Genomic DNA, 13,594 nt, shown 5'->3' on the forward strand with positions numbered 1-13,594 from the left:
GAAAAAAACTTGTTTAAATATATAACAGGAAACAAATACTCGCCGAGATACGAGACATTCTGTTCTACAATAGCTATGTGTTGACACTACAGAATTTGGTCAGAGTGGTTATCCCTCATTTTTAGATAATGTTCAGCCCCTCCTGAACGGATCATAACCTCGTGCGAGCACAGCTGCCTGTCTTGGAATTTAGTCTCTTGAACAGGACACATGCTCCTGTAATGTGTGCATAATGTCTATGGGTTGGACATACACCAATGCTTTTAAATTTCCCCCCAGACAGAAATTTAAGGGACTAAGGGTAGGTGAATGCGGAGGCCCTGACCAATTGATCACTTATTAAATGTTTGTGTTAGGTACTATTGTATGTGGCTTAGAAGATAGGTGGTACCCCTGTTGCAACAAGGCATTCAGATTTCTTTTTGCCTGATTACAGAAACTGTAACTCGTATAGTGAAGTAATTCCTACACAGAACATAGCTTTCAATTAACCGTTTACTTTTTATGGTGTTCATGTTCTACAATACTGCAAGTAAATTGCCGTGCAACAGTCGGTGCTAAACAGCACATGTTACTTTGTCCAATAAAGTGTATGTCACGGCTAGTCTTTCACCCCCAAATCTCCCCGACTCAGTGGTACTAAAGTGACTCGATGACAAACTTCCCGGGTTGGTCGACAGTGTGTCCACTCACCTGTGGTTATTTTGGTAGCTTATGGTGTCTAAAAAAAAAGACATCAGGACACCTCTTAGTGGACATTAATATGGGTGTGTATACCCCTCGCCTTTATGACAACTTGAACTATGCTGAGTACAGTTTCAGTGATGTGTCTGATTGTCTGCGGAGGAATGGTAGCCCATTCTTCCTCAGGAATCAAAACAGGGGAACGTAGTGATGTCGGATGCTGGGGTCTGGAGCGAAGTCAAAAGTTGAACTCGTCCCAAAGCTGTTCCATTGGGTTAAGACAGGGATTCTGTGCAGGCCAGTCCATTTAAGGAATATTATCCTCCACAGACCATTGCCCCACATATTCTTCTTTGTGGGAAGGTACACTATCGTGCCGATGCAAACAGCTGTTGTCTTCGAACTGATCTTCTGCTCTGTGTAGTACACAATGCAGTAAAAAGTTTTCATATCCTTCTGAATTTAGTGTTTTCTTAAGCACAGTAAGGATTCCACACCTTAACCATTGGTGGGGGGTGTCATATACCATAGCACCGCCTGTCTCCACATTTCATTGGTGGCACCACACGTGATGGCAGACTACATTCTCCAAACCCAAACTCTCCCACTGGATTGCCACAGGGAATAGCATGATTCCTCACTCTAAATCACTCACTTCCAGTCATCCACTGTCCATTGGCATCTCTCCTTACACTTCCTCAAGTGTTGCTCAACACCGATTATAGAAACATGTGGGGTATGAAGAGTTGCTTCACCGTTGTGTGTCCCATTCTTTTTAACTCACTACACACAACCGTTGTTCTAGCTGGACTCCTGCTAGCATTTTGGAACTCTGGAGTTAGTCCTTCCACTGATTTCGTGTGATTATTTACAATCACCCTCCACATTGCTCGACAGTCTGTGTTCTGTCAGTACATGAGGTGTGTCTGGTCACGATTTGGTGGTTGTTGTTCCTTCACATTTCCATTTCACGATCGATCTTATCACCGACAGCTGACTTGGGCAGTGTTATAAGGGTTGAAATGCCCCTGGTGGATTTCTTATTCAGGTGACATCCAATGACTACTCAACATTCTAAGTCTGACTGATGTATACCCTGCCTCCTTTTAAACTGTCGGGTCTGTCTCTCGTGACATCTAGCGGTCAATTCCACATTACATAGAGGTATCTCGATACTTCGGACCAGATAGTGTAATGCACCACACTCTGTGAATCCTATAAATGGAATGCAAGCTGTGAACTGCAGATCCTCAACATTCCATCTTAAAATTCATTGGCAGGACAGTAATGTTGTAATCTTGCAGGCTGAGAGCTTGCATGACCGGGGTACAGATAGGCTAATGGCTCGTGCAGAACTGACCAAACAAGAGCATTGTTTGTATTGACAAGAGCTCCATCTTTTCATGTACTGGTTTCAGTATCATCTCCTATGCATATATGGAATGTATTTGCAGTTTTGAATATGGACTACCATTGGCTGTATAATGGAATGAAGACAATGAAAATTTGTCCTGGACCACAACTTGAACCCAGCTTTCCCGCTTATCGAGAGTGTTCACTGTAAGGCTATTCGAGCACACTTTGTGACGAGACTCAAAACTTCCATAGGTTGTCAACCGTGTGTCTCCAATCTGCACTTCATAATTGGCCTGCAGACTGTGCGAGGTGCAACACGATTCCTTGCTCTTGTTGCGAATGGTACCTTGTCTGCAAGCTGCTCAAACAACCTGCTTAACACTTTTCCCCCTTTCCGTCAGATTGAATTGTCAAGAATGTCATTCACTGTACGTGATGTGTGCTGGTTTAACACAGTAATGTGTGTGCCATTTCCCATGTGGATACTAGGACTGCATTCCACAATTTGCAAGCTCAACCTCAAAATGATACCCACAGTATGGCCGATGTGTAAATGCTGTGTCAGAGGACTTAAGAAGTTCAGAGACAAACTCCACCAGTAAGAAATGAGCAATGAATGTCATCGGGAATACAGCTCACAGCTGTGAGTGCCAGCCATTCTCATCACGCATGAAATGCCCACTATTGGAAAGAGCATTGGCTCAGCACATAAGCTTTTTTCAAGTTGTGACCAATACTAACGCATGTAACAATTGTGACTTATTTTAACAGTTAAACTGCTGCCTTGTAAAACTTTTAAGTTTCTAGGAATGTCAGTTTTTTTATCAATTTTCGATATATTTTAGTGCAATGACTTGCCAACATTTAACTATAATATTAACCCTTTATGAAAACTGAAACTTCTTCTCCTGGATTACTTTGTTGAATATTTAGTTTTTCCTCATACATTTTTATGAATGTGAGGATCTGCAGAACATACAAAAGTGTACTACAGTCAATACAATTGGTTATTACCATTCTAGACCTAATAATCTACTATTCTACTTTCAGGGATTGAAAAGAAACATCACAACACCATAATTATAAATTATTTCACACTTTTTTTCATAGTATAATTTTTTTTGAGGTGACACACTGAAGCGTGGCTTTTTGCCCATGACCCACTTAATTTTCTGAACCGATAACAATAAAGTGTTTCAGAGTTGAGGAAAAGAAAAAAAAAAACATCAAAAAATTGTGAACATTTGTTTCAATAAACATTTCATGAAATCAAAATGAGAAATACTCATTTGAAGTTCAACAATTTCTTCTTGTACAAAGTCACAGTCACCATAGGAATCATTGACATTGTCATTCTCACTGTTACTGTGGATAACATCTTCCTCCATTTCAAGCAAAATTTTGTCATTCATAGGAAAACTTGAAGCTTTGACCTTCACTTCCTTACTGAACAAACAGCTGCTGCCCTCCATTAATTTGATTCCATACAACTGAACCGATCTACCTGCTAATGTACAAACCACATTTCCACAATCTATCAGTTGTTATAGGATACATTATTTCATATTTAAAAGCGGAGGAAATTGTACACTGTCAGATGACAGGATTGGCAATCTACCAAAAATTTCTTGTCCCGTCAGTTGTTGGGATTGCCAGTCATAGTGTTAAGGCACGTTATAACAATACTGCCAGAAATAAAAGAAAGGTTCAAGAGAGGGATTAAAATTCCAGGTGAAAGCATGTAGATGATAAGATGCGCTGGTGACATTATTATCCTGAGTCAAGTGAGGAAGAATTACAGGAGTTGTTGAATGGAATGAACAGTCTAATGATCTCACACTGTGAACTGAGAGTCAACTGAAGAAAGGCAAAAGTAATGTAGAGTAGCAGAAATGACCTTAGTGATATACTAAACATCAAAGTTGGTGACCGTGAAGTTGACAAGGTGAAGGAATTCTGCAACCTTGGAAGCTAAACAACTTGTGGCAGATGAAGCAAGCAGGACATAAAAGCAGACTACCGTAGGCAGTGGGGGCTTTCGTGACCAAAAGAAGTTTACCAATCTTAAACAGAGGTCTTAATTTGCGATGTACGCTTGGAGCATAGCACGATATGGAAGTGAATCAGACTGGGGAAACTGCATAAGAAGAGATTCGTTTGAGATGAGGAGTTGAAAATTAGGTGTACTGATTAGGAGTGAGGAAAACACTGACACAAAAGAGGAACAGGATGATAGGATATCTTTTAAGAAATCAGGGACTAACTTTTACAGTACTAAAGGGAACTGTGGAGGGTAAAAGTTTTAATGGAAGACAGTTGTTGGAATATATGTGACAAATTATTAAGGACATTGGATGTGCGTACTATTCTGAGATGAAGAGGTTGGCATTAGAGAGGAATGTGTGGCGGGCTGCATTAAAATGCTCAAAAGATTGATGACAGAACCTATAAATATATTTTCACATTTAAATTTAAGTTCCCTACCACACTATATTCTCAACATATGTCATTGCTGAGGCTCTGTATTGTCAATTGTTTGTATTGAAGTGTTGTAGTTTCAAATTGGCAAGATGCTGATCAGAGTACAGAAAAAGAGCCACGATTATCAAAGGCCTTCACACAAGATCTTTGGCAGCCGGTACAGATTGCTTCTCCAGATACCCAGAATCTGCGTTTTGTGATGTTGTGGCATACTATTTGGCATTAGAACAATTAAATGAAGATTTCAGAGTACTGTATAGGAAGCATAACTCAAAAGACCACATCAGGAAGGTGCGTAAAAGTCGTCCAAAGTAGGGCTCCTTCAACAGAGTTCAGATAATTTCAAGCAATCTTTTCTACTTTTGGTTAAGATTACCAACATTAGCAAATCGTTAATGGTAGAATTGTTGATGAGGATCACCTGTAGAAATACTCCAACTGATAAGTCCTTTCAGAGACTGCTAGGACAAAGTGAGTCTGTTGTTGCAATTTGCTTCTACGTACATTGAAAAATGATGTCATGCGGTGAATCATATTCTTTTCTAACAAAATTTTTTTACAGTGGATGCAAAATCTAATTTGGAAAATGACTGCTGGCTTGCACACAGTCCAGAGTCTGTTGTCAGATCGAAATTTCCCCGAAGTCTTTGAGTGGTAAGTGTTGTGTTCAGTGAGGGTCTTCATGGCCCTCATTTATTTTTAACCAATGGAAATGTCACAAATGAAGTTTATGTGAGTGTTATGGAGCTATGCCTGGAAACATTGGCATCTGGAATTCAACATGTTTTTGTGCAGAGTGGTTCATTGGCTCCTGTAGCTGTTTGGTAAAAAACTGGTTGTCTGATAATCTATATATATTGTGTTCTAAGGACTTTTAGTCTCCCAACAACCACTATTTAAATCTGGGCCAGTATATAAAGAGCTGAGTTGATAGTCTCTCGATCAAATCCCTTCAGTGAGATGGGAGAAGGACTGCCACCGAGGCAGTTCACCATCATGGACTGAGATACATTTTATCGTGCATGCACGCACTTCACATTTAGATCAGAAGCCATTATCTGAAGTAAAATGATTATCCTCAATAGCTCCCCCCCGCCCCCCCCCCCCCTTCCCATTTACCACGTAAAAGTCCCCCGCTTACCATATAAAATAATTTATTTAATGTGCCACTAGCAAAATTTTGTTTAGAGAAACTTTTAAATATGTCCGTATTGTGGTGATGTGCCCTGAATTGTAAAAGTGGTATGGGCAGTCAGCTGTGACGTTTCTCTGCAGGTGCGCAGATAAATCTGTCAATTCCCATTAACCTAATCCTTTTTCATCTCTTGAACTGGAGATACATAACCTTCCTTCACAAAGCTAGATAGTGTTTCATTTGTTGTATGTCTGTTGCTGTCTGGTCAGTAGACGTTTAGACATTTTCCTTGTGTGTATGAGAGCCAGTCAATAATTAACCAAACAAACATGGTTACTGAAGGCAACACTTAATGCAGGAAATTGAAAGTTTTGTGTTGGCTACCTTGCGAACAGTGTTACTTATCTGTTGGATTAATATTTATGTAAACATAATATTTAAGGACTTAACCAGAATGAGATTTTCACTCAGCAGCGGAGTGTGTGCTGATATGAAACTTCCTGGCAGATTAAAACTGTGTGCCAGACCGAGACTCGAACTTGGGAGCTTTGCCTTTCGTGGGCAAGTGCTCTCCCAGCTGAAGCTGTGAGGACGGGGCGTGAGTCGTGCTTGGGTAGCTTAGTTGGTAGAGCACTTGCCCACGAAATTTATTGTGCAAAATAATCCATGCAATATGCAACTTATTAACTAACAAGAATGTGTTGCGAAAGAATGTTGAATGAGTATTGGCACAACTCACTCAGTCATCTAAATTGAACTGAATTACTGCAAAAGTTATGGGGTGTGTGTTCAGAGAGCTTACTGTCCTTCACACAGAACAGAGGTTTTGCTTTTGCACTGAGTTCAAAAATCATTTCAGTAGCAAAGAAGACGCATTTTTTTGACAGGATTTCAGCCTGTGATGGAACTCAGGTTCATCATTTTCATCCAGAGTTCACGTGTTGAAGTAGGCAGTGGAAACATCCTGACTCTCCAGCCCACATAATTAAAATGGGTGGGAAGATTATGCTGACCACCTTTCAGAGTGTCCATGGTCAGATTTATTTATTTATCGTATTTACTCGAATCTAAGCCGCACTTTTTTTCCGGTTTTTGTAATCCAAAAAACCGCCTGCGGCTTAGAATCGAGTGCAAAGGAAGCGGAAGTTCTGAAAAATGTTGGTAGGTGCCGCCACAACTAACTTCTGCCGTCGAATATATGTAGCGCTACACAGGCATGCTTTGTAGGCACAAAGATAAATACTGGCGCCAAAACCTCTGCGTCAGTAAATAAATAAAGAAAAAAGGGTGGAAGACGAGCTTTATTTCTCTGCCCCGAGTTTCGACCACTGCATTTTCATACATTACCCAACGAAGTAAATACAAATTCCGTATTGTTCATCTTCGAATGTAGCAGAATTTCAATGTACTACAAAAATCCGACTGGCAAGACTGTTTGGGATGTTTGTCAATATGGCCAATTCTACGTTCTGAATTTTTTCCTACCCGGTGGGAAGAGATGGTTGCTGATAGGAAACTGATGAAATGTGAATCGCATGCAGTATTCTCTTCACCATAAGAATAATACGAATATAAACATTTTGTCATGTATTCTTTTGTGTTTGCTGCTATCTTATTTAAATCCTGTCTGCCTAACAAACTACAAAAATAGAGTGAGACAACAGCAAACGCGGAAGAATATACATATCATGTCATGTTTATATTCGTATTATTCTTATGCCTAGTAGTGATACAGCCAGAAACGAAGCACGGCAACTGACTAGATTTTTAAATCTAAGATGACTCTAATTTCTGTGCAGAATTTGATGTACTAAAGAAGCGGCCGCAAAGATTTTCAAACGGAGAAAAATTTTCGCCTAACTCTCAATCAGAACATGTTCCATCATATGCAGTCTATTATTTGGTTCTTGTTGATCATTATCACAGAAAGCAGCAGTGTAAGTAACAACAAATAGCACTCTCTTGCCTTTGTTTCGCTAATGAGACGATTCCTCCTCCTTTTTTTTTTTTTTTAAATTGTAAGCGGCGGTAGCGCGCACAAAAGCAAGCCATGCCGCGAGCGGCGACAGGCTGTAAACACGCACTATCAGAATGCAACAAACAATGCATGACAGTACAGTATTGCATTTTCAGCTTAGAGTGACATAAGCACCTATAACAAAGAAAACGGCACCAGATCAAAGCAAAATAAGCAATCGATTCAAACCAGGCGAAGCACGTCAAAAAGGAAGGGTACCCGTATAAATTCGGACGGAGCCCCTGACGCATAGCAATGGCTACCTGGTAAAGCTTAGCTGCTAAGCTTACGACTCGAACCAAACTACTGTAGCTGTATCGTCATTCATTCGACCTAAATTGTGTCTCATATTACAATGGACCAACTTTGTTTCGATTTGGAAGTGCGGCCTAAAACTTTTCTCTCCCCTTGAATTTCGAGTCTCAAATTTCAGGTGTGGCTTAGATTCGGGAAATTTTTTTTTCCCTTTATTTCGAGTCTCATTTTTCAGGTGCGGCTTAGATTCGAGTGGGCCTTAGATTCGAGTAAATACGGTAATCTTTTCGAGTAGCAACACACTATAACAGCCTATACTTCTCAGGCACTATTGAGAACAAAGTCAATCCTACACTGAAGAGGAAACTCTGGAATGGCAGAGGATATGCGTGCTGCTGCTTCAAGACAATGCTTGACCTCGTGCAGTACAACTGACACTTGAAACTTTTGGCAAAATGGGTTGGAAGCTTCTGTCTCATCCTCCTGACCTTGCCCAGTTGGATTTTTATCTGTTTGGTCTCATGAAAGAAGCTTTGTCAGCAAGTTAAATGGCAATGAAGGGGTTAAAAAATGCAAAATTGTCATCAAGATGTAAATAAAGGATTCTTTCCTAACGAAATTAGAAGACTTGTAAGAAGATTAGATAAGTGCACAGAAGTTGGTTTGGATTGTGTAAAAAGATAGAGAGTTTACCTTACTGATTTAATAAACCATTTCTAATGTAAAGCTATTTGTTTTTGTCTGTATAATTATTGTATGAACCTCATATTTGGATGTAATATCATTTTGGGCAGTTGTTTCCTTTTATAGACAATAGTTGATATAAATAAGCTAGATAGCTGGAAAACAGCCATACTACTTTTCTTAATTTGAAGGCATTTTAAGACCTATGTGTAATTGTTCATATCTTTATTGATGGATCCTTTGTTGATAGCTGTGATAATAGTGATGTCTTCTCTGCCTGTCATTTCCCAATATCCTTTCTGTTCCACTATACTTATTTGTACATTTGTGATCTTTCTGAACTGCTTGTAAGTGGTTCCACATAACTTTTTTATCAGACGTCTATTTTCACAAGTACCTACTGTTCCCATTGATTTCATATTAAAGGAACATACCAGTTTTATCTGTCCACACATGATTAACTCTGGTGTTCCCCTCCTTCCTATCAGTATCCTTTGTATACCCTGCATGTCTTCACCTTACTGCTAATACTGAAGTGCAGTTCAGCACTGAATTAGTTATCCAGGTACCTGTAAATTCTTCATTGAGTAAGATGTTAAATAAACCCCCTTTTATCCAGTCGTAGAAGCTCTTGCAGTGAATATAACCTTTTCTCTCGATCGACACTGTCTTTTTGCCGAATGCTGTAACTGGGCTGTCTCCCTAGTAATTTTCTTTGGTTGCCTGTCTGTGGATAACTTGGGTCCTCTCTCACTGCCTCACATACCAGCCTCACCATCCGATCTCTCACAAAACTGCGCACATGTCGGCTAGTTTGTATTCCGCACTGCTGCGCTCCTGTGTATCGTGATCGTCTGATCTGATTTGGGTTTGGTTTCTGCAGGGCGGCTACCCGAACGGTCACACAAACGGAGTGAAGCGTCCGGTGCTGAGCAACGGTCGCATCCCTAATGGCCACACGTCCACGGGCATCCACATTACCGAGAATCCACAGGTGAGGCAGCGGACAGTTTCACCCGGGAGGGGTCGGCTTCGCGAGCGCAAAATGTCGGCCACGTTCTGCGACGCCGGTGCAGACGGGTCTCTGTGAGCGCAGCCGAATAATTTCGTACTGTCACCATGTGGAGAGTTAATAAATATCATAAAGTCGTAACTGGCTTCCCGAAGCATGTGAAGGTAAAGTGCCTTATTTTCTATTTTCTTGCGACCACGATCCTCCAGTATTTTAGAAATGACAGCATATTCCTCCTGGAGTATTGTTAATTTTATTTGTTTACAGTCATGATTTCATCTATTTTGCTAGTTCCGAACAGTGGCTGGAACAATATACATTTGCTGAAAAACAAATTCAATTTTAGGAATATGCTCTGCTCTTCTTCTTTTTGCAAAAGACAAATTATTTTAAAAAAATGTTTTACTAGTGTAGCAATGCGCATTCATTCCTACTTAGGAGACGTTGGTTGTTCTTAAGTAAACTATGTTTTCTTGTTGTTGTGGTCTTCAGGCCGAAGATTGGTTTGAGGCAGCTCTCCGTGCTAGTCTGCCTCGTGCAACTGTCTTTATCTCGCAATCTGCGTTCATTTGGACCTCCTTACTGTATTCATTCCTAGGTCTCCGTCTTCAATTTTTACCGCATACGCTTCCCTCCAATACCAACTTGACAATTCCTCGGTGCCTCAGAATGTGTCCTATCAACCAATCTTTCTTTTCGTCAAGTTGTGTCCAACATTTCTTTTCTCCCCAATTCAATTCATTACCCCCCTCTCATGTTATGTGATGTAGTCATATAATCTTCAGTTTTCTTCTATTGCATCACATTTTAACACAACACACACAGTCTGTAAAAATTTCTGGTACACTGGGATTTCTGTAACAGTCAGTGCTCGGAAGAATCTAAGAGCACAGCTTCCCCGATTATTACTTCATGCTGCTGTGGGCTATTTCCAAGTAGTGACAGCTTGAAGTCAGTTGTTTGCTATTCTAGTGCTTCAGAGAACTGCTAGGTGGATGTTCCTTCTTCCAGACAGTGCTATACAACTTGGAAAGCATATAATAGGCACGACTATTTCTGCACATTTGGCATTGCAGTGTGCTTCTTGATCACAAAAGTTCATCATAAAATGGGGAACAGTTCGACTATGAAAAAATTCTGAGACTTCTTCAAGAATCTAGATCCAAAATTGGCAGTGATGGCTTTGGAATCGATGACAGTATTTTTGAAAGAAATCATAATCTGCATTTTTCCTTCATCTTATAAACAGGAGCCACAAAAAGATGTAAAAAAAAAAAAGTGTACAACTTATGGAGGACTGCATTAGTCTTTGTGGTCTGGCAGGAATGCGTTGAAACCTTATATTCTCTTCTTGTCTGAAGTACTTACCACTTTTGTACAAGGCTACACTTCAGACAGATACCTTCAGAGAAGACTTCCTAACACTTAAATTTATACTCAATGTTTACACATTTCTCCCCTTCAGAAACACTTTTGTGGCCATTGCCAGTCTGTGTTTTATACCCTGTCTAGTATGGCCATCGTCAGTTATTCCGCTGTGTCTCCTTCCCTAATCTAATTTCCTCATCACCATATTAATTTGACTATATTCCATTACTCTTGTTTTGCTTTTGTTGATGTTCATCTTATATCCTCCTTTCAAGACATTGTCCATTCCATCCAACTGCTCTTCCAAGTCCTTTCCTGTCTCTGCTGTAATTACATTGTCATCAGCAAATCTATTTTTTTTATTCCTTTTCTCTGAACTTTAATTCCTTCTCCAAATTTTTCATTCATTTTCTTTACTGCTTGCTCAATGTACAGATTAAATAACTTTGCAGTAGACTGCAACCGTGTTGCACTCCCTTCTCAACTACTGCTTCGCTTTTGTGCCCCTCGACACTTATAGCTGTCGTCTGGTCACTGTACAAGTTGTAAATAGCCTTTTGCTCCCTGTATTTTACCCCTGCTACCTTCAGAATTTGAAAGAGAGTATTCCAGTCGACATTGTCAAAAACATTCTCTAACTCTACAGGTGCTATAAACTTAGGTTTGCCTTTCCTTAACCTGTCTTCCGAGAGATGATGTAGGGTCAGTATTAACCTCACGTATTCCTACATTTCTCCGGGATCCAAACTGATGTTCCCTGATGTCAAATTCCATCAGTTTTTCCATTCTTCTGTACAGAATTTGTTACTATTTTGCAACCAATACTTATTAAACTGATAGTTCAGTAACATTCACTCTGGTCAGCACTCGATATCTGTGTAGTTGGAAGTATTACATTCTTTCTGAAGTCTGGGCATATTTGACTATCTCACATGCACTCGACACCAAATGGAAGAGTTATGTCATGGCTGACCCTCCCAGTGACCTCAGTAATTGTGAGTGAAAGTTTTGCTCTGCAGGGACTGTGTCTTATCTTAGGTCCTTCAGTGCTTTGTCCAATTCTTCTTTGAGTATCACATTTCCCATCTTCACTTTCTATGACATTATCTTCGAGTTTATTTTCCTTATAAAGACCCTCTATAGAATCAGCTTCCCCTTCATTGCTTGACACTGGTTAGCCATCTGAGCTCTCAATATTGATACAGCTGCTGCTATTTCCTCCAAAGGCCTCATTAATTTTCCTGTAGATGATACCTGTCTTTCAGATAGTTATCCATGCTTCTACAGCCTTGCATTTGTCTTCTAGCCATTTCTGCTTAGCCATTTTACATTCCATTTCAATCTCATTTTTTTACATGTGAGTATTTCCTTTCAGCTACTTCACATGTAGAGTTTTAAAATTTTCTCCTTTTGTCAACCAAATTCACAATTTTCTGTTTTATTGAAGGATTTATAATAGACCTTATCTTTTAACCTATGTAATTCTGTGCTGCCTTCATTTTTCATCTCTTGAAGCTCGTGTCCCTTAACCCCATTCCTGTCCAGAATTGCCTAATGGTCCCTCTGAAACTTTCAGCAACCTATGGTTTTTTCAATTTATCAATGTCCTACCTCCTTAATTTCGTACCTTTTTTGAAATTTCCTAAATTATAATTACAGTTCATAACCAGTGAATTATGATCAGAGTCCACACCTGCCCCGGAAAAGCCTTGCAATTTAAAATCTAGTTTTGCAATATCTGTTTTGCCATTGTTGTTATGGTTTACCGTCCAAAGACTGGTTTGATTCAACTCTCCAAGCTACTCTATCCTGTGCAAGCCTTTTCATCTCCAAGTAACTACTGCAACCTACATCCTTCTGAATCTGCTTACTGTATTTATCTCATGGTCTCTCTCTAAGATTTTTGGCCCCCCCCCCTCCCCCGCGCCCTTCCACCCACACTTCCCTCCAGTACCAACTGATCCCTTTTTCTGGTCAGGTTGTGCCACAATTTTCCCCAGTCCACATTCATCTTCTATTTTTCCTTCTGTTCATTACCTACTACTGCATTCCAGTCCCTCGTCACAATTAAAGTTTTGTCTGTGTTGACTATCTGAATAATTTCTTGTATCTCTTCATACATTCATTCAATCTCTTCATCATCTGTGGAGCTGGTTGTCATATGAACTTGTACTATTGTGGTGGATGTTGGCTTAGTGTTTATCTTGGCTATGATAATGTGTTCACTATGCTATTCATAGGAGCGTACCTGCATTACTGTTTTCTTATTTACTATTAAACCTACTCTGGCATTACCCCTACTTGATTTTGTATTTATAACTCTATATTCACTGGACCGGAAGTCCTGTTCCTCTTGCGACTGCACATTCCACTCACTCACGGTAATAGTCAACCACAATATTATTGCACGAGGGAGTGAGGGCACTTTGATCGGCTTATCGTGAGTTTTTATCACGATATTTCACGAGTACACGCTGAACCACTTTATAGTGTATGCACAACTATCTTGAAATCATTCACAGTGTAACGTATTCCTTAGTCACTGCTGCACTTGTTTAACGCAACATCACTGCATGTCTCCAGAATGAGATTTTCACTCTGC

General features: G+C 40.0%; 1 protein-coding gene across 1 annotated transcript in view; it reads left to right on the plus strand.

Annotated features, from left to right (window-relative positions):
• The window catches only part of LOC126427952 (protogenin A-like), a 438,352-nt gene that overhangs the window by 409,266 nt on the left and 15,492 nt on the right, over nt 1-13,594 (plus strand). The window contains exon 18 of the mRNA XM_050089841.1: nt 9,496-9,606. Within this exon, the coding sequence (XP_049945798.1) occupies nt 9,496-9,606 (111 nt within the window). The remainder of the gene's footprint in view (nt 1-9,495; nt 9,607-13,594) is intronic.

The sequence above is a fragment of the Schistocerca serialis genome, chromosome 12 (genome assembly GCF_023864345.2).
Source record: "Schistocerca serialis cubense isolate TAMUIC-IGC-003099 chromosome 12, iqSchSeri2.2, whole genome shotgun sequence".
NCBI lineage: Eukaryota > Metazoa > Arthropoda > Insecta > Orthoptera > Acrididae > Schistocerca > Schistocerca serialis.